Genomic DNA, 24,833 nt, shown 5'->3' on the forward strand with positions numbered 1-24,833 from the left:
TGGAGGTTGTAATGGTAGTTGCTGGACAGAAATGAATGACCACAATGAGGTCTCAACTTACACGTGTCCAATCATTTGCTAACCGCACCATCGGCACATAAGTCCGCAATATGTGCTTCCAAATTAGTTTGAGAGTGCACTGCGGGCCTCTCGACGGAATCAAGTTCTACTGTTCTGAACACCTCATTCGGGATATCTGCTTTTGAGTAGAAGTCATACATTCTACCACAGATATAACCTGACTATGCTGCGCGACTATGCTGCATGAGGGGCTATGCGACGATTACGCATCAAAACGAGAGGCACGATTTTCAGCAAAGGAGTCAACCTTCTTAACATTATTACAAGAAACTTTGCGACAACGGAGGCACTCTACGCCAGTCTTAAAGCGGATGCTAGAAGAGTTGAACTGGAGATCAATACATCGAAAACCAAGTATATGGAAAAGAGAGGATCGAAAGAAACCAACACTCATCTCTTGAAAGTGGATTGTCAGGCTTCGGAGTTGGACTAGATAAAGGATGTTTTTTCCTGCAATTACCATCCGGCCCTAGCCATTTGGGTAGCTAGTAAGAATACAAGGATAACTTGCTGCTAGAATACTTTACTGTTGGAGTAGTCGGCCTTCTCGTCGGGCTCCAGCGAGTAATGATAATTCTTTATTAATCAAGATTGTCTTATATAGTTGAACATAGGTAAACATTTTCATTTATTTCTGCGATACCTGAGGTGACGAGTGAGAACGCATTCTTTTACATTGTTTTCTGGCGATTTACAATATCGCACGCTTAGCCTTGGGGTTAAATAGCGGTCTCGGATCAACTAGATCATAGTTGAGAGAGAATTCGTTATCGATATTGTTTTTGGCACATTTTGCATGTGTAGGATAAAGTATAACGATACACCGTGCTCCAGTGCTGAGTCGAGAAAATTTTCAGCTCGAAAAGTTCCTTGACTCGATCGGGAACCGAACCCGATATCACAACCGTGTGGGAGAGCTAGCCGACCGACATCGCTAACCACAGAGCCACAGAGACACGGGTTTTTTGGTGATTGGGTTTCGATAATAAATAAACATAATTGCTATGCGCATGGGTCGCGCTATGTGCTGAGTTGGTAGGTAAGCAAATCATAGGGCCATACAGAAGGTGTGGTACAGAAGGAAGCGCAGTCACATAACTTCTTTTATTTTCATTTACGTTTACAAAATTTACATATTCCGCAAAAGTTTTCAAAACGGAAAGTGTTGCGAACAATTTTTGGTGGAGTACAAACCGAAAGCGGGAAGTGACGCAGGCGTATTATCACGAGCTGCAGGCACTACTTGGAAAGATTCCCGTTGTGCACCTGAATAAGGACGGAAAACTACGATGGGTTTTTTGGCCATTCCTGCTAGCTAGGGGCACAAAGATAACTTTTTCGGGGACTTGAATGAGTTTTCCACTTAGCAAACGTAGAAGCGATGTACCCGGCGAGCAAAAATTCTGCGGTCTTTTCACGCACTTCTGTATCTACTAGAGGCACCAAAATAAACAGGAATGTTTGTGAAGCTATGTGCTCCATTTTTTCACTTCTGTTGACCGGGTTATCAACACGTTAAAGTTTTCGGTATAAGTAGGGTCACTTCAGGAGGAAGTAATAAAAAAGCCTTAACGTGGATACATCTTTCGTAGCTGTCGTAAACTTGATTCAATGGAAGATACGTTCCGGTAAATGCATATTCATAAGAAGATGTCCGAGTATTTGAGTCTGCCTTAGTTGAGTCATAGGTCCGATATCCTCGTATGCGCTTTATTTTTCGCGGTATTACCTCATCAAAAAAATCAGTTCGGATCGCGTAATGATTTCCGTGGGAGATATAATGAACTCGTAGGCGCAATATTTGTTATTATGGATCCGGCAAGCATGGAAAAAATTGCATCGCAAAAGCTTCACTTTGCTATTTTCCACAATTCTGAATCATGTAAGCTTTCGATCAGAGTAAACTGCCTTCATGGAAATGGTTTATATTCAATTAAAAGGTCGATAGGGGAACTGCTCCATGATTCATCTCAGCCCGTATATTCATCTCATTCAACATGTAAACACAATTGGAAACAGGAAAAAACGTATATTTTCTCCTTAAGCCAATCTGCTAATCCTAGGAATGGATTCTTCTTAGTTCACTTTAGATTCCTCATAAAGTATAATCCTCAAAAACTTACTTAAAAGCACTAAATTTGATATTATAGTCGGGCATTTGCACTCGAAAACTCATTTATTTCAATCACCTACCTCAGAAAACAAAATCCACGTATCATTCTGAACGGCTAAAACGGGACTCGTTCAGCAGCCAATCAAATTGTTTTCCATCACAAGCGGACCACTTTTTGTTTTTTTTTTTGTCAACGATCATACCATGTTGAAAACACCGGTTCTCGTCCGATCACCGAAGTTAAGTAACATCGGGCGCGATTAGTACTTAGATGGGTGACCGCTTGGGAATGTCGCGTGTCGTTGGTCTTTTAAAAAGAGGGAGCTGGTAGCCACAAGGTTACAGAGTCCGCCTTGATAAGCAGATGGTCGTGAGTTCGAATCTTGTTAGAAGCAGGTCATTTTTAATTATCAAAGGACTTAAGCATGGGTTAATTCTCAGGCTCCTCATCACCACCATCACCACTCCCTAGAATCACCTAGCGATAGAGAACATTTTTTTTTTTTTTTTAACTCTAATATTTATTTAGGCCCAACCGCAAAGCATAACGGGGCCGAATATATTTAGGAGTAGGGAAAAGCCAGCTTGAGTAGAGCCTGTAACAATAACAATAATAAATAAAGTTCTTCTCTGTATGAGTAAATATCAATTCTTAATACTATTCGTTAAGGTGTGATGGTTCCTTATATCTTTAGAAATCAAAACTTATATCTATGTTTGGTGGATCATGTCTCTCAGAAAGAAGCGATGATTCATGTGTCTCTAAAAAGATCAATAAAAGAAAAAAAAGGAACAGAATTAGTGTGAAACTTTTTGATGGAGGTTGTGTTGGAAAAATAAGAAGAAGAAGCAAGGAGATAATCAAATTCGATACTTGATATCTCTTAAAAAGTCATAAATAGGTATTACAAGCGCTGGGTTGCGGCTAGCAAGCGCATTCCGTACTTGCATTGTAAATGTCACTTTCTGTTTTCGGAGAGAATCAATAAGCTTGGTCCTTGCTCTGTGGTACTTAGGGCATACGAAGACTATATGATCTATATCTTCGTACCCTCCACATTCGCACAGATTACTATCGACTAAGTTTATTCGATAAAGGTGTGCGTTTGCAACATAGTGATTGGACATTAGGCGCGAAATAACTCGAATGAAATCTCGAGTTAAATCTAACCCTTTGAACCAAGCTTTTGTAGACACTTTGGGCGAAATCGAGTGCATCCATCGCCCAAGATCGTCTCTATCCCATTTTTCCTGCCAGTTTGCCAGGGCCAGTTGTCGAGGCAGGTGAAAGTACTCGGTATAGATGATCGGTCTATTAAATATATCTCCTTCTATGGCACCCCTTTTCGCTAATAAATCAGCTTCTTCATTGCCTGGGATTGAGCAATGAGAGGGGACCCACACAAAGCAGATAATGAAAGACCGATCAACCAGCACTTCTAATATCCGTCTAATTTCCGGAAGGAAATAGGACGGGTGCTTGACCGGTTTAATCGATCGGAGAGCTTCGATAGAACTGAGGCTGTCCGAGAAGATGAAATAATTACCTGGTCTCTTGAGCTCGATAATTCGCAGCGAATTGTGTATGGCAGCTAATTCAGCTACATATATGGAGCAAGGCTGTGCCAGTTTGCGGGATATGTGATGATCTGTGTTAAAAACGCCATATCCGGATTGTCCATCCATCACAGATCCGTCCGTGAAAAAGGAGTTCTGTTCTGGGAGGTGGCCGAATTTTGCCGAAAATATTAATGGCACAACTGTTGGTTTAAGGTGTTCGGGAATTCCATGGATTTCTAGTTTCATCGTCAAATCAAATACAACAGAAGAATTGTTGAGCGATGTTGAAATCTCACGGAATGGAGCAACAACCGAAGGGTTTATCTCCATGGTCATGAACCGCTGGTATACTGACATACAGGGTTTCTGAACAACTTCCAAACACCTCTCATAGTTCTCGATTATCATTGGGTTTGCTATCTCCGATCTGATGAGGAAACGAAGAGCCAACTCGAATAGCCTCTCTATGAGTGGTAGTACTCCCGCAATGACCTCTAGAGACATGGTATGTGTCGATTGCATGCAGCCTAGAGCGATACGCAAACAACGGTATTGTATCCTCTCTAGCTTCAGCATGTGTGAGGCTGCGACTCCTCAGAAGCATATGCTGCCGTATTCTATTACGGGGAGAATAGTGGTTTGGTAGAGTCGTATTAAATCCTCTGGATGCGCTCCCCATGATGTTCCTGTTACCATCCGAAGAAAATTAACTCTCGGTTGGCATCTTTGCTTCAGGTAATTGATATGTTTTTCTCATGTGCACTTAGAGTCATACCATACTCCTAGATACTTGAAGCTAGGTGACTGAGTGATGGGTATTCCGGACAGAACTAGCTCTAAGCGAGGTGGTGGTCGCTTTTTTGAAAAGACTACCATCTCCGTTTTTTCAAGCGAGAATTCGATTCCAAGACAACTGGCCCAACCGGTCAGATTATCTAGCGTATTTTGCAGGCTGTTTTTCATGTCTACAGCTAGAGTTGCCGTGACTGATACAACGCAGTCGTCAGCTAACTGGCGCATTGTACAGCCGTCCGTCAAGCATGTGTCGATGTCACTGATGTAGAAGTTGTACAACAGCGGACTCAGACAAGAGCCTTGGGGGAGACCCATGTAGCTTGTTCGTGTTATTGTTGAAGAGCCGTGGTTGAAAAGTAAATGCTTTTCAGACAGCAGGTTGATCAAAAAGTTTGTTAATATAGGGGAGAATCCTCTCTGATGCAGTTTCTCGGAAAGAATTTCGATTGAAACTGAATCAAATGCGCCTGTGATATCCAGGAAAACCGAGGTCATTTGTTGTTTGCTGCCAAGAGCCATTTCCGCTTCTGTGGCTAGCAATGCCAGGCAATCGTAAGGGCCCTTGCCCCTACGAAAGCCGAACTGGGTCTCTGGTAGTTGGTTAGTTGTTTCTGCCCAGTTGTCAAGTCTACGCAGGATCATTTTTTCAAGCAATTTGCGTATGCATGAGAGCATCGCAATCGGCCTTTACGAGCGGTGATCTGCGGCAGGTTTGTCTGGCTTTTTGATTGCGATAATCTTAACCTGTCTCCAAGCTTCCGGAATCATATTGTTCCTGATAAGCTTATTAAACAGTTTAAGAAATCGTAGCTTGGCCGAGTCCGGCAGGTTTTTCATCAAATTAAATTTGATCCTGTCCGGTCCTGGAGCCATATTCTTGCAAGACGCGAGGGCAATTGAAAACTCCAACATGGTAAATTCTGGTTCTTCAATAGCCGTTGTATCGCTGAATTTTTGCTGTGATGGGACAGCGTCTGGGCATATCTTTTCCGCGAAATCATAGATCCAACGTTCAGAGTCTTCATTAGCCTCATTACTGTCGGACCTATTGCGCATTTTTCGAGCCGTATTCCAGAGATAGCTCATAGAAGCATCTCTGGGTAACGTGCTTATGAAATTTTGCCAGTATGATCTTTTTTTCAGTTTGTGTAGCTTAGACTGTTTTATTTCAAGCTCCCTTAACTGATCATAGAGCTCAATTGAGCCACCATTCCTGAATGCTAAGTATGATGCTTTCAGAGCTTTTTTCATCTCGGTGCAATCTTTGTCCCACCATTGTTTGTTGGGACGAATTTTCAACTTGCTCTCAGGGGCGGGCCTCGTCTGAGATTGCAACGCGCTATCTAGCACTAATGTTGCAAGGAAGTTGTATTCGTCAGATGGGGAAAGCTCTTCGTTTGTTTCGAGACCCTGGGATATTATGTTCGAGAATTTTTCCCAATCAATATTCCGGGTAAGATCATACTCTACTTCGACTGTGGTAGCAGAATGGAGCCTGTTCATAATCGAAATACTGATTGGCAAATGGTCGCTACCGTGGGGATCTTGAATAATCTCCCATTTGCAGTCCAAAGCCATTGAGGAGGAACACATCGACAAGTCTCATGTGCTCTCTCGTATTGGAGGCCTTGCAATTCTCGTAGCTAACCCAGGTATGTTCAATAAGGTCATATCGATGTCATCGAGAAAGCTTTCAATAAGAACAGCGCGGCTATCATCATTGGGTGCGCCCTACGCCGTACCGTGAGAATTGAAATCTCCCAGGATGAGGCGTGGAGTCGGAAGCAGTTCCGTTATTTGTGACAGCTGCAACCGGTTAATAACCGCTCTAGGCGGAATGTAGACTGATGCGACAGTGTGGCCCTCCCCAGCAATTGTTATATGGCAAGCAACAATTTCTATTGCATCAATTGCTGGGAGAGGAATTCGGAAGAATGGGTAGCATTTTTTAATACCAAGAAGCACTCCACCATAAGAGTTACCTCGGTCTAAACGGATGATATTGAAGTCTTGAACGGCTAGTGTCGTATCAGTTGACAACCATGTTTCAGATAGCGCGAAAATATCGCATTTGCTATCGTGAAGCAGGAGTTTAAATTTATCTAATTTGGGGATCAAGCTTCTACAGTTCCATTGTATGATCCTTGTTGTCGATTCGTCACTTCGGCTGTCTGATTTAGACATCGAAGGATACGAACGCGAGGAGGGGCCATTTGGTGCTTAGTTGCTTACCCAACATGCAAATTGTTGAAAGCCAAGCCGAAATCATACTCTTGAGGGAATCAGATAGACCAAAAGTGGTAAATATCCATTCAACGATCATTTTGAATGTGATACGTCCATCAGTGGCCGGTATTTCAGTTTCCGATGACTGTTTTTTGGCGGAAGCAGATTGTTTTCCTGGTAGTTTGGGAAACTCTTTATCGAAATTGTTACCCTCAGGATTAAGCTTAAATCCTGGAGGTGACGGCTTAGCAATATTTTGCTTATAAGGTGGACCATTTGGGGTATCTGTATGTGTTTTCTTCTGCGATAGAGAACATTGATATGCTTCTGAAATATCGTTGCTCTTGCATCGATAGAACCGCGATACACACCTACATACCCTCCACTCCGTTCTCGTAATGAAATAACATTTGTACGTCGATAGAATTAGAATCGCGATACTACATACGGTGAAATTTCGAAAAGGAATGCCACAAAACATACTAACACAAATCTCCTCCATACCCGTGATGCTTGTGGAGTGTGCAGGAGTATATCCGGCTCTCTAGTAGCAACGAGTATCGAACTAACTTTGCTTTCCTTCCTTCTTTTGATCTACGTTCTGGACCGGCAGGCGTCGGTACTGATCAGCATGCAGGGATCATTGGAGATGCACATCGAATAGCCAAAAATCCCATGCAATAATTGATAAAATCCATGTGCAATTCCGGTCGATCCTGGTCAGTAACGAAGTGGCAACCGGTGGTGATCAATCAAGCTTTCAAGCAAGCAAGCTTTTTCAAGCTACAAGCGGACCACTTTTTGTTTCAATCACTAAACAAAATCACTCACTATACTAAAAATACTTTAATCTTTGAAATGTTCACCTCAAATTTCCTAAAACAAGCTAGAATTAGCAGAAATATATGAGATAAATTTCCACAATTCCTAAATTTCAACTGTATGTATTTTCATCTGTTTTCACTGCGTTGAAGAAAATCAAGAGTTGCCAAATCAGTTTCTGTTAATACGAAAAAGTCATACTAAAAATGTTGAATTATTCCGACATAATTGACATAAATCTACAGCACTGTAGTGGTTAATTAGGTTACCTATTTTGCACGTAAACAACTGCTGTGGATATCTAGGTAACCTACTACGACGGGCTGCCGCTACGTTCATTCATGATAATGTAATTCAATCATGATTAACCTTGATTCAATGCTTAACGACTCCATAAGAGTACGTAAGCATATTTAGCCTATTTGTTCAATGATTTCGTGAAATTTGGTGTTTAATCCGTGCATTCTTCGTTAATATCGGCTTCATAAGATGAACAATGGAGCAGTTCCCCTATATAAATATGAAAAATTCATTTGTCAGAGTTCATGCATGGTTCTGTTCACGGTTGATTTCTTTCATGCAAGACGTCCATTGCATAGTTACCTGTCAAGAAAATTATCGTTTGTGAGTGCAATCATTGGATCGCAACGATAGTTTCAAACGCTGTTCGGTGTTTGCTGATTCGTGATTTTTCAGCTATTTTCTTTTTTGTTCCCGGTTATCATTTTTAAGTTTTCACTCCTGTTTTCTTCATTCATTAGATCAAGTAAGTAATAATGTATGCCAAAAGAGAAGAAAATACTTAGGTATTATTATTTTTATTACAGAATGAAAAGAAGTCATTCACAAAGAAATACTTCATCAAAGTAGTAATCAAAGTAAATGAAAATGGAAAATATGTTTGTGCGGCCGAAGAGAGTTGTAGGTATGTGCAAGAAAAATTCGTACCAGGAAACTTCAAACGCCATATTAACACACAACATTCAAACGTTTTTAGGGCGTTGCAACTACCCTTGCCCATCAAAAATGATGAACTCCCAAAAAAAAAGGCAAAAAAACTACAAGTGGATATAACGAAAGAAACAATCATTTTTGGTACGGTCCAACTGGCTACTGTCAACCACCTTCCATACTCTTTTCCGGAGCTGGTTGGTTTCAGGACCCTTCTAGAACCGCTTTACAAAGCTGCCGAAATTGTTTTTAACCGAAAGAGTGTGGCTGGGTTAGTTGACAAGTGTGCGGATAGAGCTAGAAACCTCATTGTACAAGAATCACAAAGACAAGATTTGATAACACTTGAAATTGATGGAGCAACCAGGGGAAACCGACACTTCATTGGCATCAACGTAAGAACGATCGTGGATAACAAAGTCGTTGTCCGTAACCTGGGTAAGAATTAATACAAATAGTCTGTATATATTTATATTTTTTGAATTTGTAATTTATAGCTATCAAGGAAACTTTGGAGACTCAAACGAAAGAGCATCTTAAAGTGCTTATCGTGGGTGTCTTGAAAGATTATAATGTCAATCTTAATCATATTTACTCTATCAATCATGATAATTGGGCGAAGCCACCGTGGCTTCAGTGAAAGAAATGAAAAAGATTTTCGAGGCAGCTGATGTTACAATATACGATTCGTGTTTCGCTGAAGTCTGTCAAGCAAAAGAAAGAGATTATGATTCCGAAGAGCAACCAGATGATGATAGTACAGTAATCACCCGATTATATCTGTACCCGATTTTATCACATTTTTCACCCGATTTTATCATCATAAAACATTTTATTAAAAAAATGTCAGGATGAACTGATTTTCTATTACGCTTCAATATTTAAGATATTTTTCATAATTCTGTGTATCATTCTGGATGCAGTTTACATTAAAAATTCAACCGATGCACAATGTTACATTTTGCTGTTATCGTGCGAATAATTGAATAGTGATACGAATGTTTATTATAACCGTATAATATGTTCGGAGAAGTTTCAAAATATTTGAAAACGCAACTTTTGATGTAGAAAGCTGGGTGATCAATCCTTCTAAAAGTGAGATAGAATATTTACTTTCTCATTAGATAAAGATAGACGCTTGGTGTCTCAGGCAAAGTATTAGGTGATCTCAAAACAAGAAACTTTACAGAAGACATCATGTTTCTATCTCTTACATATTGCAAGCAACAAAAAGTTTTCTATGAGAAGGCATTGAAAATCGTTATTCACATTTTAAGATTTTTCTGGTTGCAATATGTGAGAGATATCAGCGTGCTGTCTTCGGCAGAGTTTAGTGTTGTGAGAACATCTAATATTTTGTTTATGGTACTGCGCTACAAAAAAGCAAGTAGTTCATTTTACCAATTCAAACAAAAACATGAACGAATAAAAAACCTAATTGTAATTTATTTGCAACTTTACATCGATTTTTTTAGGTTTTTTATTTTTTTAGGTTTGTTCAGAAAAGTTTTAGGCAACTGAATTATCTATCTAAAAAAAATGTTTCGAAAAAATAGTGATGATCGGTTTTTTATAGTCACTTTTTGTTTTTGAATTTTTTTTTTTTCAGTACAGGATCTCGAATTGAATTCTTTAATATTTTTTATAAAAGCTCAGACAGTTTTCTTAGATTCATCCCTTGACAACTTTCTCAATCTTTTGTCATTATTCAGATATATCGATTTATGAAAAAACAACTGCAGCTTTTTCCATATGTTTGTACAGATAAATTTTCCAAAAAAAATTAAAATCGCTGATTTAACATCTTCAATAAAAAAATTTTTTTTTTAAAAATTTCCCGATTTTATCACTTTCCCTATTTTATCACGCCAAAAATCATCAGGGTGAGATATAATCGGGTGACCACTGCATTAATGAGACTTTGTTTTTTAACGAGGAAGAAAATTCAGATGATGAGTACGATGATTTTTCGTTTGATGATTTTTCCCTTACCCTGCCGGATGACGCTTTTGACGTAACAATGGTGATGATTTTGGATAGTGTACGATGCGCTACCCACACAGCGCAACTTGCTGTTTGGGACGCAATAAAACCATACGAGAAACGAATATTTACATTCAAAAAATTGAAGTGAAATTGCGCCAGCAAGAGTACTACAAATTTACGAAACTGCACGATGCTCATTTACCACCACTTAATAACAAAACTCGTTGGAATAGCACCTTCGCAATGCTGAGTCGCTAATGACGCAGAAACCTTTTTTTGTTTTGATAAAAAAACTTATCCAGAAATTGGTAAGCGAGTTGAATTTATGCTTCATTAGGCTGCATTTTAATAACAGTATACCAAAGTTTCAAATATTTTTTGTTACACATTTAATTACAGATTTCACTACGCACTGCAAATTTATTAAAAAATTCTGTGAAGCATTTGAAGCACCATTTATTCTAACACTTAAATTGCAAAAACATCACGTCGCACTAAGCGAATTTTACGCTTGTTGGCTAGTATGCCAGGCTAAGCTAACAAAATTGTCTTGCATTATAACCCGCCGGCCTAAAAACTATTGAAAGCCTTTCAACGACGTTTGAAAAAAATCACAAATAGCATGCAGTTTAAGGCATGCGTCTATTTGGATCCTCGTTTCAATTTTCTGGGATCAAAAAGAGTGACATGTTAATATATTAGATGTTTATTTATTAGAGAAGAGCGTCGTTGTATAGAAAAAATAAACTTCATAGCTTAATCGTCTTAGCTTGGTGCATTGCATTTCAAATTTGTATGAACACTTGTATGGGAAAACATACTTTTTTGCATATCCCTTGCTAGAGAACTCAAAGTGGCTTAAACAATACGTTCCTTAATTTCAGAAGAAAGGTTTTTTGATGTCTAACAATTTTTTAGAAGATTAAAAAGCTAGGATATCTCTGAAAAATGATGTAGCTTTTCAAAATTGAGTATAACGAATGGAACATGTTGTAGATTCTACTAATGCTCGAATATTGACCTAAATTTGTTTGCTTGATACGACAGGCTACTTTTGTTAGAAATCCCACTGATGCCGGTACATTCTTGGTAGTGTTGGCAAATCAAGTTCAGCATATAATTCGGCATACTCAACTTTGAACAGCTTTGAACAAGGGAAACGCAAACACGTGTAGGTTTTCTATACATTTATTCGTACAAGTTTGAAATGTAATGCGCCTCTTTCTTAATCCTCTTCTGGAAGGGAGGTACAGATGAAACACAAATTTATGCACATCTTGAGAACTAACAAAGTAAATGGAACCAAATTTGGCAGGTGGATGTTTTTAGAGGTTTCAAATATATCCATAACAGTTTCTCACCCCTTCCTCTTTTAAAAAGGAGGGGTCCCATACAAAAGAGACACAAATTTCACACAGCTCGAGAACCAATCCATCAAATAGAACCGAATTTGGCATGTAAATGTTTAAAGAGGTAACAAATATGTCTATAATGGTTCGTCACCCCTCCCTCTTATGTGAGGGAGGAGTTACAAACAAATGAAACACAAATTTCTGCACATCTCGAGAACTAAACAAATAAATGGAACCAAATTTGTTATGTTGAGGTTTTTGAGAGCAAGAAAAATTTTCGACTCCAGACGCCATTGTTAAATTTAAGATGGAAACATCCGGTTTCTATCCGGAAAATGTCTCCAAATATCATTTAAAAATCCAACATGGCGACTTCCGGTTTCTGAAAAACAGCGGGATATGACCAAATACCACCAAATATGGGTATTTCCGAAATCGTGATGATGTACTGAAACCACAAATTGACCTCCAACATTTTGAGTTTTAAAATGGCGACTTCCGGTGACTGGGAATCTGTCGAAAATGACCAAATACCACCTAATATGGGTGTTTTTTTTTTTAACCAGAATGACGCTCAGAGGCCAGAAATTGTCTCCAAATGCCATTTTGAAATCCAAGATGGCGACTTCCGCTTTCTGAAAAACATCCAAAAATGGCCGATTTCAATCCAATATGAGATGCTTCGATACCAGAATGATACACAGGAGCTGGAATCGACTACAGACACCATTTAGAATTCTAAGATAGTGACTTCCGGTTTCTGGAAAACAGCCGAAAATGACTAAATAACACCTATTATGGGTGTTTCTTGAACCAGAATGACGCTCAGGGGCCAGAAATTGTCTCCAAATGCCATTTTAAAATGCAGGATGGTGATTTCCGGTTTCTGAATAAAAGCCTAAAGTGACCAAATACCACCAAATATGAGTGTTTCTTTAACCAGAATGATGCATGGAGCTAATTGATCTCAGACAACATTTTGTATTGTAAGATGGCAACTTCTGGGAAACAGCCGAATACTACTACATATGAATATTTCCGTAATCGAAATAATGTATAGAAACCAAACATTGACCCTGGACACCATCTTGAATTCGAAGATGACCACTTTCAGTTTCTGGAAAACAACGAAAATAACTGAATACCAACCAATATGAGTATTTTCGGAATAGAGGTGATGTACTAATGGCCAGTCTTCCGCAAAACATGCCCACATGTGCACGCCGTGTAAAAATCCTACGTTTTTGTTGAACGAGCGCGTGATTGCCATCGTAGTTCACCGTTTCTTACTAACATGCCCGAATATGAGATACACATAAACATGTTGAGATGACATGCGTTCTGAACACGATGTTCGAAGATTTGTGCACATAGGTTTTAAAATTTGTGAAACAGAACGGTGCCTGTCGGTGCTAATTTGGCAGGTGCTCTTTTTTCGTTGCATCGTACGTCTCGCCTGGTATGAAGCTATTGGACTGTAAGGAAATCACAGTGTACTATGTCTTCACTGTTTTGGCTGACGTGATACGTTAGCAAGTGGCTGAAGATTCTGTTCCAGTTGCATCGACAAAAACCGCCAAAAATATCCTTTGCGTTGAAGACAAAGAACGATGGAAGGTGATTTTGAGAAGATCGGCGTGCGACCAAACCGAACCAAGCGCCGTTTTTTCAACCCATTCCCGGCGAATTATGCCATATGGCATTACCTGACATTCAAACTTTGATTTAAATTTAACAATTATACTTGAAAATTTGCACTAAGAAACTATTCAGTATGGTTAGAGAAGAGATTGATCTTTAAATTGCAATCCAATTTGAGTCAATTGTACATATAGTTGATGACTAATAAGAGCTTTGAGTTCATTTTTTGTGGTAAAACCAACTTTTCGTTCTCTGCACCGGTGTTGTATATCTTGTTGTTTTAAAACCGCTGACATCTATCACACTGTCAACAATTCAGTTTATGAGACTTGTTATAATGAAATATTTACCAACGTCAATATTTAACAAACGGAAATATTTAACAAACGGAAATTCGATAATTTTTACGCACATTAAACGATTACTTTGGCAAGACACTTTATATCCACAAAACTTTATATATTTGACGGTTTGACCCGAGCGTCAGTGACATTTCTCAGGATGGATTGGTATGATCGAAAAATTTCTGCTACAAGTAGGGCTTCGGAGGATAGCGAAAAATATTTGATCGCATAGATGGTCATCTTCCGTTTTCGTCTCATCAATCTTTCAGAATCTTACAGCTCTTCAAACTTGGGTTAGGTTTTCAGGATATTGGAACAAGCCGGCATTTTGCACGTTTTCAGTTCTTCGAGGAACATTTTTCTGGCCTCTTGAGGTCTCCTCTATTCCCACTACAATTAAGGTGATTAACGAATAGCCAACCACTGTTGCCAACTTTACAGATTTATCTGGAAATGTACAGATTTTCTCGGTTTTTTTCGGAACAGATTCTGTACCGTACAGATTACAGATTTCTAGAAAAAGTACAGATTTTTTAAATGGTTAGAAAAGATTAGAAAAAACTTTTCTACCGATTCTGCAACGACACAATGAATGCGATCTTGCAATCGAATTTACTGACAAATCTTGGTAATTTGCTGCCGAGAATGGCACCACTCGGTTAAAAAACGGTAGCTTTTACGTAGCGTGTCGTAAATCTCGATTTAACCAAACTGAAATGTTCACACAAAATATCCGAAACATCGGCAGTGCTGCTGAATTATGGGTTTCGTTGTTTTTTGGCCGAATTTTCAGGAGATTGAACCGCAATGGCTCGGTAATATGCATAACTGAGGCGAGTCCCATTCTTAAGTGTTCAAAAGTTTTATTGACAATCGAGCTAGTAGGGTAACGGGGGTATTTTGGCCAGCTTTGGGAAGTGTTCGCACAGTACATTAAAAACAAACACAATTTTTCAACATAAATACCTACTCTTTTATACCATTGTTAAAAACTAAGTGTCTATTTTAATATACACCGTTCAACAATGCAATATATTTAAAAATATCCTAGAAATATCAAAATTTCTACAAAGTACTAAAAACATATTTTGGTCCACCAAATTTTTAATTTGGCCCACCTGTATATCTACAGACGTGTATGGAAATAGTTCGGACTAATTATATTTAAGATCATCATCGGTATTTTTAGAGCAAAAATAGTGGGTTTGAGGAGAACATCCTTCTGCTGTGAATTTTTGTGAGTTTTAGGCATCTAAAAAGGAAATGATTTGGCTTATAGCGGTTTGACAAGCATTCTTATCTAATTTCATATCGTTAAATGTGATAAATTAAGAAGTAATTACCTGTAAATTGTCACAAGCTGCTTCTTTGTTCACGTGCAACGGCAGAACGGTAATCAAAGCGATGTCAGAACTTGGCATGGCCAAAATATATTTGCTTCAGAAAGAGGCAAACATATTTCGGCCATGCGTTTAACCACTTTTTCAACTTTTTCCAACATGTTAGAGTATACAAACTGTTTCTATGACATTTTATTGATGTTACTACAACAACGAATTGTTTCAAAAGCATACATATTTGTTACAATAGCTTCCGGACGTTGACTTGTATATTACCATTTCCTCTTGACTTTGGGTTGACTCAGCCATGACTTTGAATATGTATGAACTAATTCCAAAAAAACACTACCTAGAGCCAGTTTTTCGCCGAAAATTATAGTGTAGTATGATTCTTATGTGTGTTATTCAATGTTGCATTCATAATTTTCTAATATTAATTGAGTTTATCAGATAAAATGCGTAAAATGTTACCGGGTGGGCCAAAATATGCATGTGGGCCAAAATACCCCCGTTACCCTAGTTTGGAATTATTATTAACTGAGACAACGCAGTCACAGTTTTCTGTAAACAATTCGCGTTGAAGCTGTTTTTTTTTTCAAAAATATAGAAAATAAAACTTTGCGCCAGTGGTACAGATTTTGATACAGATTTTTCCCGGAAATAGTACAGATGAAAAGATTTTTGCAGCTCCCAGTACAGATGAAAATGTGGCATCACTGTAGCCAACATATTTGTTATCCTGGTGGCTGATGGTTGCAAACCAAGTAGTTGAACCTACGGTTCTGGTCTTCCATAATTCCCCCTTTTGCTGGTCGAATTCCTTGAAGCCAAAAACGACAAACCTGTTCATTTTCTTCTTCAGAAAAGCCACAAAAACGAATTGTGAATTGTCATGAAAAATCTTTGCTTTGTTTATTCCCCAACACTCGCAAGCGCTTATATGGAAATAGCTAAAAATGAGGTATTAAATTGAAATATGACATTTTACCCACCTATTGGCAGCGTACAAAGGGTTTTAGAACGATCTATTTCTTGTTCCAAAAAGTGACAAAATAGACCAAAACGTATACCAGTTTCAAATTTTTTCAATTTAGCTCTGGTATAAAACAAAATTTACACCACCGGTGCAGCAGTGAATTTGAGTTTGTTCCAAAAAAATATAACAAAACAACGATTTGGACCACCGCTGAAGATGCCCTAACGACAGTAAAACAAAAATTCTCTTTAACCACTTGCAGAAAGCATACGAGATGGTCAAACTTTGAATGATATTTACTCGGAATAGTGAGTTTTAGCGCTAGGTTTGGTTTAACTGCACGCCGAACAAATAGAAGAAAAAAACTTGAGCCAAACCAACGGCCTCAACTATAGAGAACAGATGAATCAGAATAATACAGTTTATATACAGCATTTTGCATGCAGTCTTGCAAAAGAAACAAATAAAGGTCACTTGAGAACGTCGTAATAAAACATAGGTAGTACTACAAATCATGATGTTCTACACATCATGCAGTAGCGTAGCTGGGGGGGTGCGGTTGGTGCGGTCCGCACCAGGCCCACCACTCAAAGAGGCCCCAAAATCTTGCGAATACCGAGACGGTCAACATGCCCATCTGAACTCAACCTCATGTATTTGTGCTCGCCACTCTGCGCTCGTGATCCACACGGACAGAGTAAACGTGATACCGATGTTCATTTTTCACATGATTTGTGATTCGACTGACGCCGAAGTTGAATGTTTTCCGATCGCAGAAAACATTTGATGCAACGTGGAAACACGTAACAAAGGAGCGATTTTTTGCGATGCTGAAAACGCTCTCTAGGGTATTTGTTTAGTTATTCATCTCATTTGGCGTTCACGACGAATGCATGGAGTAAACACCAGATTTACACGAAATCGTTGAACAAATAAACAAAATATGATTACATGCTCTCATAGAATCGCTCATCAATAGAAATTTGGTAGACTTAGTTAGTTTTATCCTGAATTTTGTAAAACGAACCATTTTTCAAAACATTCCCATACTCATCTCAAAACCTAAACCACTGCTTAATTATTCATCTAATGACGCCCCCATATTCATCACACAGTTATATAATCACTCTGTTAATGAACGTTGCCGCATACCGTCGTAGTAGGTTAGCTAGGTATTCGCTGTAGTTGTTCACGCGCAAATTGGTAGTCTAGGTATCCACTGTCGTGCTGTCGGTTTATGTCAATCATGTCGGAATTATTCAAATTTAAAACTTGTTTTTGGAAATTTAAGGTGAACATTTTGAAAATTAAAGTAATCTTAGTGTAGTGAGTGATTTTGTTTAGTGATCAATAATTAAAATGTAGTCCGCAAATGATGAAAAAAACTTTGGTTGGCTGCTGAATGAATCCCGTTGTAGCCGTATAAAGCAATGGGTAGATTTCGTTTTCTTGGTTAGATGATCGAAATAAATAAGTTTTTAAGTGTAGATTCCGGACCATAATAACAAATTCAGAGATTTTAGTTTTTGAGGATTCTACTTCATGAGATATCTAAAGTGAACTAATAAGAATATAATAGTTAGAAAATATGTGTTTTTTTCTAGTTTGCAATTGAGTTTTCGTTTTATAACTATAAGCTGAGATGAATAATGGAACAGTTTTCCTATCTGTGTTGCTATGTTTCTAACATTAAACAGAGCGAGGGAAATAATCCGCGTTCACGCATGACTATATAATTTCTGATTCTGCCAATTAAAAAGCACGGAAAGTGAGTATCTGAATAAACCTTATTTTCGATTTTGCGGAAAACGGAATAAATAAGTATAAAAAAACAATTTTTTTGTTTCTCTCAATTCCTTTCATGAGAGAAAAAACTGTCCAGTCATTTTCATTGGGGGCCCACATTTTTGTTACCGCACCAGGCCCACCAAACCATAGCTACGCCACTGACATGATGGTACCTACAAATGATTCGAAATGCAACGCCGCTTGCACAGCCAAAACTTAGAACCTAGCACACTGGATTTTTACTTGCTCAGAAGAAAACATCAGCTAGAACAATGTTCACAAATTTGTGCTAACATACAGCGCGGGAAATGTATGTTTGTATCCAAACATGAGAATCAGAGGTACCGCGGAAACGTGTTTTTCTCGCACACTTTGTTCGACGTGCAACGACGAAGACTGCTAAAGGCAAAAGTCGAGGATGTTGTCATTCCGATAAAACCAATAATTTCAAACGATATAAACAAATCACAAGACATCAATGAATTTGGAATTTTGAAAATTATTAAATTAAGCACAAAAATAGGCGGGACGAAGTTTGCCGTGTCAACTAGTATATATATATATATATATATATATATATATATATATATATATATATATATATATATATATATATATATATATATATATATATATATATATATATATATATATATATATATATATATATATATATATATATATATATATATATATATATATATATATATATATATATATATATATATATATATATATATTCATTTATTTTCAGGATTTTCTTTTTAAAATACATCGACGTTTTGATCAAACAGTATATGAACCCACCGCACCTGATACTCAAGAACTGGAAAAAATATTGACAGAATTTTTCAACGAAGATCCGTCAATTAATACAGCCGTTACAAACCATATGTCATTCATTTAAAAACTTTAAAAAATGGAGATGAGGGATAAGGTACCTATCATCGAAACATTTACTTCAGGACCTTCTAATAGTAAGGATCCAGAAAAGCACTTCGATTTGCTCAGTTATTGGGAAGCTCAAAAAAATTACCAATCCAGAGCTCTACAAAGTTGCAATGATAGTGTTATCCAGTTCAGCAACACAAGTTTCAGTGGAACGCGGGTTCAGTGCTCTTAAGTTAATGCTGACTGGTAAGAAGATGAATTTGTCAGTCGAATCAGTAGCTAATTCGCTGTTACTGAAGCTCAATCTGGACTTGCTGCCTTAAAATAACCCGAACGATAAGCGAGGAAGATGAATTAAAAATTTTCCTTAACTAATAGGAAACAATAAACACTGTTATCCAATTTTTTTTTTCTAATTTTTTTTAATTTTTCTTAAATAAACACTATTATCCAATTTTAACCTATACATGAAAAAATCCCATATATCAAAATTGTTTGGTCGAAACCAAACCAAACCAATTTAGTTTTGTAATTAAATTACTTTATGGTAGTTGAATAAGTTTAAAATAGAAACATAATTTTTTCAACTTTTTAGAGGTGAAAGAGCGACACAAATATTTTTTTTCGTTTATTGAGAGGTGAGTTTGCACATGGGAAAAAAAAATTGATAAAATTAAAAACAAAAAGGGCGATTGAGTGGCTCGTCGCTAACAACTCATACGGTGTGAACGATTTCGGCCTTTTTCATCTGTAACACACAATTGAAATATTTTCATATGCGGAAAGCTGATGGTCATAGTTTCAGGACTCATCAACATCCTTACACAATATTATAATTGATTTCATATTACACATTAATAATATTATATCACATTTTCGCAAAATTTGTGAGTGAGTGATATTTTCCATGCTTGGGATCCGGCACTCGAACTCGGCGCATCGTTCACCAAAACGAACTCTTTTCTCCAATCTCCCAGTGATTTCCCGTGGAAGTGCAGAAGCGTTCTCGGCTTCCAATTAAGTGAGTATCACGTCAACATATTCCTACACACACCTCTCCATTGACCTGTACTTGGATGCGGATGGCGCTTACTTACTTTCCTGGTAGAACCTCCGTCGGGATTTCACCTGCGTCACAATGTTACACCAACGCACTCGGTCTATGGCAGCTTGTCTCCACTTTTCAAGCATCCTACATTTCCGAGATCTTACTCCACGTATCCAACATCCTAGCTCGTTGCGCGCCTCTACGTCGTGTACCGGCCGGATCCGTAACAGACACCATTTTTTCGGAATTATTGTCCGGCATTCTTATAACATGTCCCGCACATTGTACCCTTTTACTGACTTTCTGGATACTGGACTCACTGCGCCAGCTCTTGGGTCATCCTTCATCTTCATGCGCCATCGTCACATAATTCGCCGAAGATGGTCCTAAGCACCTAAGTTGTTCGAAAACTGCAAGTGCTTGCAAGTCCACCGCGAGCATTGTTAATGCCTTGTGCTCGTAGAGAACTACCCTAGAGGGCAGCCGCTTAGAGCGTCCTACCGACAAGGTCCACGTCGTCAACGAAGCAAATGAACTGGCTGGATTTATTGAAGATTGTGCTCGCATGTCAAGCGCCACACGTTTCATAACATCTTCAAGCGCAATATTGAACAGGAGGCAGGAGAGATCGTCACCTTGTCGAAGTCCTTCACGAGTTTCAAACGGGCCTGATACTGCACCCGAAATCTTCACACATCTCTGTGCACCATCCATCGTGGCCTTAATCGGTCTGCATTCTTCTCGTCTAGAATCGTTTGACACTCCTCGTCGAACCAGTCGTTACGTCGATTCGTCTCGACGAATTCAACAACACCTTTCGCCGCGTTGTTAATGGCTGCTTCAACAGTACTCCAGCAGTTCTCCAGAGGGGCTTTAGTAACCAGCATCTTATCCGGCAACGCTGCCTCAAAGCTTAGTGTCTAAGTAGCGTCTTCGGGGAGTTTAGGTCGCTCCAGATTATACCGTAGCGGGCGACGGTAGTGGATGTTGTTGACAACCGAAAGTCTTCGGCGCAATTTGACCAGATAGTGAGATAGTGGTCAAATTCGAAGTTTGCGCCACGATAAGTTTGGACGTTGATAATATCCGAAAAGTGCCTTCCGTAAATTTAAACGTGATCGATTTGTATTTCAGTTTGTTGTGGTGATCTCCAGATGTACCGATATGGAAGGTTATGCTGGCAGTAGGTACTACATATAGCCATGCTCTTGAAGGCCGCGAAGTCCATGATTCGAAGGCTGTTTTCGTTTGTGCGCAGGTGTGTGCTGAAATTTCCAATTATAGGTCTGAATTAAGACCCTCTTCCAGTCTATCTCCGACCACCTCCTTTGTGTGAGCTACACGCATACTACTTTCGGCAAATCAGAGTTACGGTGGAACAAACATACACACGAATACACAAACAAATCTTAAGATTTTTGAATAGTCGGACTGCACTAAAAGCATTAAATCCCTCTTCTTGTTTTCTCATGCGAATACAATTTTACCTAGAAAATACAGATTTCCTGAAGTAACAATTAGTCGTGAAAGTTGAAAAGCGTTTTGCAACATTTTGCAATGCTAGTTATATTTTTATTGCAGTTAGAACCCAATTCGTATAGAATTAACAAGAAAAGCTTATAATTCCGATAGTTTATTCTCTATCCAGTTTGTGTACAGACTTGTTTTCGCATAAACTCCAGGAACATCAGTCTGTCCGCAGCCAATTCCCCATGCAACGATACCTGCGTGATAATATCGATTTACTTCATCTGGCATTGGACAAACCAGTGGTGAACCTCCATCGCCAGTGCACGTGTCAATGTCCTCTTCACCACCAGCACACATAAAAGACCCGTGCAACCTGAAACTTCTTCCGAGGCGCGTCTCTCTTAGGGCTGCCTCGCAATCTTTGTTAGTAACAACCGGCAGTTCAACCTTCTTCAAAATCACTTGATTGGAGACTGAATCGAAGTTTTCCTTGCCCCAACCATTTGCAATACATTGCTCATCACTGTCGAAAGTCAATCCTTGTGGTGGTAAACAGATAAGCTGCACATTTTCATCTGCTTCAAATGGTTTTTCCAAAATCAGCAGAGCAATGTCGTTAAACAAAAATTGCGAATTATAATATTCATGAACAATGGCTTGAGTTATATCACGTTCCTGAAATGGAAAAATGTATCAAAAATTGTTTTTAATTCCTTCGTTATGTGAGGTTCAATGTAAATTATTACACTAAGTACAGCTTCTACTAACCTGATATGGTAGCACCTCATTTGTAGTTCTCATATCCCACTCTCCAGCACGGACTATAAGTTTCTCGTTTAGTCGATCATTTACGCAATGAGCAGCAGTTAGGACTACGTGCGGATAGATCAATGAACCGCCACAAAAATATTGCAAATCGTCAGTAAGTTCAGTTTCTTGGTAAAACAACGCCACTATCCACGGAAATTCGCCAAATTGTGATTCTCTATCAGTTGACACTACGCGGAATCCAACTCCATCCATCTGGCGTTTCCCACATTTTTCAAATTCCGAAGGATTTGGTTCATCATCCCTTGATCTTGTGTTATTAAAATCTTGCTGTACTGGCCGAGTAATATTGGAAATAACCTTATCTTTGTCACAGCATACCTCTAAATAATGATTGCAGTCGGTCTGGTTATTGGCATCGTCTCCAATCCTAAAAGTGTTATTTCAGGTACGAGAATAATGTAACAATGTCATATCTTACCGCACGTTAAAAATTCCGATTCCGCCAAAGTCGCTGTTACGACACTTCGCCAAAGGTACGCACTCTCCATCGCACTATAACAGGGGAATTCTCCGTAGAATGCGATCGTTCGAAGAAAATTTGTTCAAACTGACCTGACTGTACACTGATTTGATGAAATGTTGACTTGCTGCCAATAACAAAACTAGTACTGTAAATTGTAACCACTGTTCCATGCTGACTCTCTGTGTGATACTGGAGAGATACTCGTGATAGGAGTGAATATATATAGCTAATTGAACTTTAGTTGTGATGAGAATGAAGTTATATTCTTCAGAATTAAAGTTTCTGACGCTTTGAGTATCATCTAATTATTTATTGATATATTTTCGTAGAATAATTTGGACTAAAAGAGTTTCATATAAAGTAACTTAAATGTAAAACGTTGGCCGATTGCAAACATAACAAATTTTCTTGCACACTGATACGTAACATAGTGGGCTTATCAGTCTAGTAGTGGGAAACCCAGAGCTCAAATTGTACTGGATGCAAATCTTTAAGTCAGCGTCCGTTCTCGACCTTGGAATATATTTTCGACACAGGGCTACACGTAAAATTAATATATTGAAATATTTGAAATTTGATTTTCACTGTTCCAAGATTGTTGAATTAATAAAAGATCGATTTTAAACTATGAATTGATGTTATAGAGCTAACAGTAACCAGTTTCAAAGTGCGCCCAATTGAAGCTGGTGGAACTTGATGGATACCTTTCACTCTTTAATCGTCAATATTTTTGTCCTTCTTCTGCAACATATACATATACAGACTAGACTATACAATACTGTGTTCTACGATATTCCTGTTGATTTTATGGCACGATGTTCTCACAAATCAGTCGTTATAACGGTCAATAGGATAGTAGCACAAGTGCCACAATTGCCTGTAAAGTAACAGTTGAATGCAAATACTGTGAACAAAAGCAGTGTCTTCGGCAAAGTTGTAGATAGTAATTTCAACCTTTAAAAAATCATAAGGGTTGTATGCAGCCATGACCGCAAGGTTGACGTAGCACTACATAAGGTTGTTTGTTACATTATTTGCATTGAATATGTTTAAAATTTTGTGCCAAAGAAAAAAATGTAGCGCACCGAAATTCAGTTTGCAGTGTGTTGTCAAAATACGGCAACTTTTCATTAGAGGAAGTGCCGTCTAATGTATCTAAAACTGATGCTGCCGCTACCGCACAAAGGCAACTTTTACTGAAGGAACGCCGCTGCATCAGCTGGCCCTGCCACTATCGATGCTGATACCCGCTGCAACTACTATTGCTATCCGTTGCCATAGCTGCTGCTGCTATACGCTGTAATACTGCTGCTAAGTAAGCACTGTCGCGTCTTGAAATGTCCTACACATTAGACGTGTTTTTGGTTGCTTGTGAACTGGTCTTCGAATGCCTATAGCTCCAAAGTTTGTGTTTATTCAGTGCGTCTTTTAAAGGCAACTTGAAAGTTATTTCACATCAGTCTTTATCCAGACTACCTACTTTAAAATTTAACATTCGTTTCACCTGAAATGACAGGGCGAAAAAATGAACCGCGCATCACTACGAGAAGAAAGAGAGAGCATTCTCTCTCGGACAGTTCGAATGTCTGCAGTGAAAACCTTTTTGATAGTTTACCCAAGCAAGAAGCCGGTGAAATGAAAGTGATTACTAATGAAACAATACAAAATGTCATTCTTTTTAAAAAGAAAACTACTTCTATTGTGGTAACTATTTCTTCTGAATCAAATATTTTCAAAAAGAAGCTTTCAACGTTTGTTTCTGACGTTAAAGTTATCTATCAAATTGGCCATAGAGGCGAATACCGCTTAGTTATAAGCCGACTCAATAAAGGGTCGTGACCGTCTTGTTCAGTATTTATCTGACGAGATGAACAATTTTTTCACCTACGACACAAAGAACGCCAAACCGTTCAAGGTTGTCTTGAAAGGTTTCACCAACGATCAAACTGTTGATGAGATCAAAATTTCTTTGACAAAATTACTTGGCATAGCCCCTACCCAAGTAATTCTTATGAAACAAAAACAATTAGGTGAAAACAGTCAGAAAACTGGAGTTTCCTATGTGAACTATTCAATACATTTTAACCGCAGTGCGGTTAACAACTAAAAATTCTTTGAAGAAACCCAAATTAATCCACCTAGCGGTCAGACTCAG

At 38.5% G+C, this 24,833-nt stretch overlaps 1 protein-coding gene, 1 non-coding gene and 1 pseudogene across 2 annotated transcripts; 2 read left to right on the forward strand and 1 right to left on the reverse strand.

The window, feature by feature from the left end:
- Positions 1-1,890: 1,890 nt before the first annotated feature.
- Positions 1,891-16,496, forward strand: LOC129720234 (uncharacterized; annotated as a pseudogene).
- Positions 2,384-2,502, forward strand: LOC129726240 (5S ribosomal RNA). Its single transcript, XR_008728289.1, has one exon. It is a non-coding gene; the product is annotated as a 5S ribosomal RNA (ribosomal RNA).
- Positions 16,497-21,470: 4,974 nt separating the features above from the next.
- Positions 21,471-22,875, reverse strand: LOC129721015 (phenoloxidase-activating factor 2-like). Its single transcript, XM_055673037.1, has 4 exons — positions 22,768-22,875; positions 22,634-22,707; positions 22,153-22,582; positions 21,471-22,059 (listed from the first exon to the last, which is right to left on the reverse strand). Exons 1-4 carry the CDS (start codon positions 22,846-22,848, stop codon positions 21,532-21,534), a joined length of 1,113 nt encoding a protein of 370 aa, XP_055529012.1. The 5' UTR covers positions 22,849-22,875; the 3' UTR covers positions 21,471-21,531.
- Positions 22,876-24,833: the final 1,958 nt, after the last annotated feature.

Source organism: Wyeomyia smithii, chromosome 2, assembly GCF_029784165.1.
Source record: "Wyeomyia smithii strain HCP4-BCI-WySm-NY-G18 chromosome 2, ASM2978416v1, whole genome shotgun sequence".
Classification (NCBI taxonomy): Eukaryota; Metazoa; Arthropoda; class Insecta; order Diptera; family Culicidae; genus Wyeomyia; species Wyeomyia smithii.

Bases quoted from the DNA above. Each gene is read 5' to 3' on its own strand.
- LOC129721015 (XM_055673037.1), bottom strand. From the start codon at position 22,848: ATGGAACAGTGGTTACAATTTACAGTACTAGTTTTGTTATTGGCAGCA. The intron at 22,583-22,633 runs GTAAGATATGAC...TAACACTTTTAG, and splicing joins ATCGGAATTTTTAACGTGCG to GATTGGAGACGATGCCAATA. The intron at 22,060-22,152 runs GTTAGTAGAAGC...TTTCCATTTCAG, and splicing joins ATGAGGTGCTACCATATCAG to GAACGTGATATAACTCAAGC.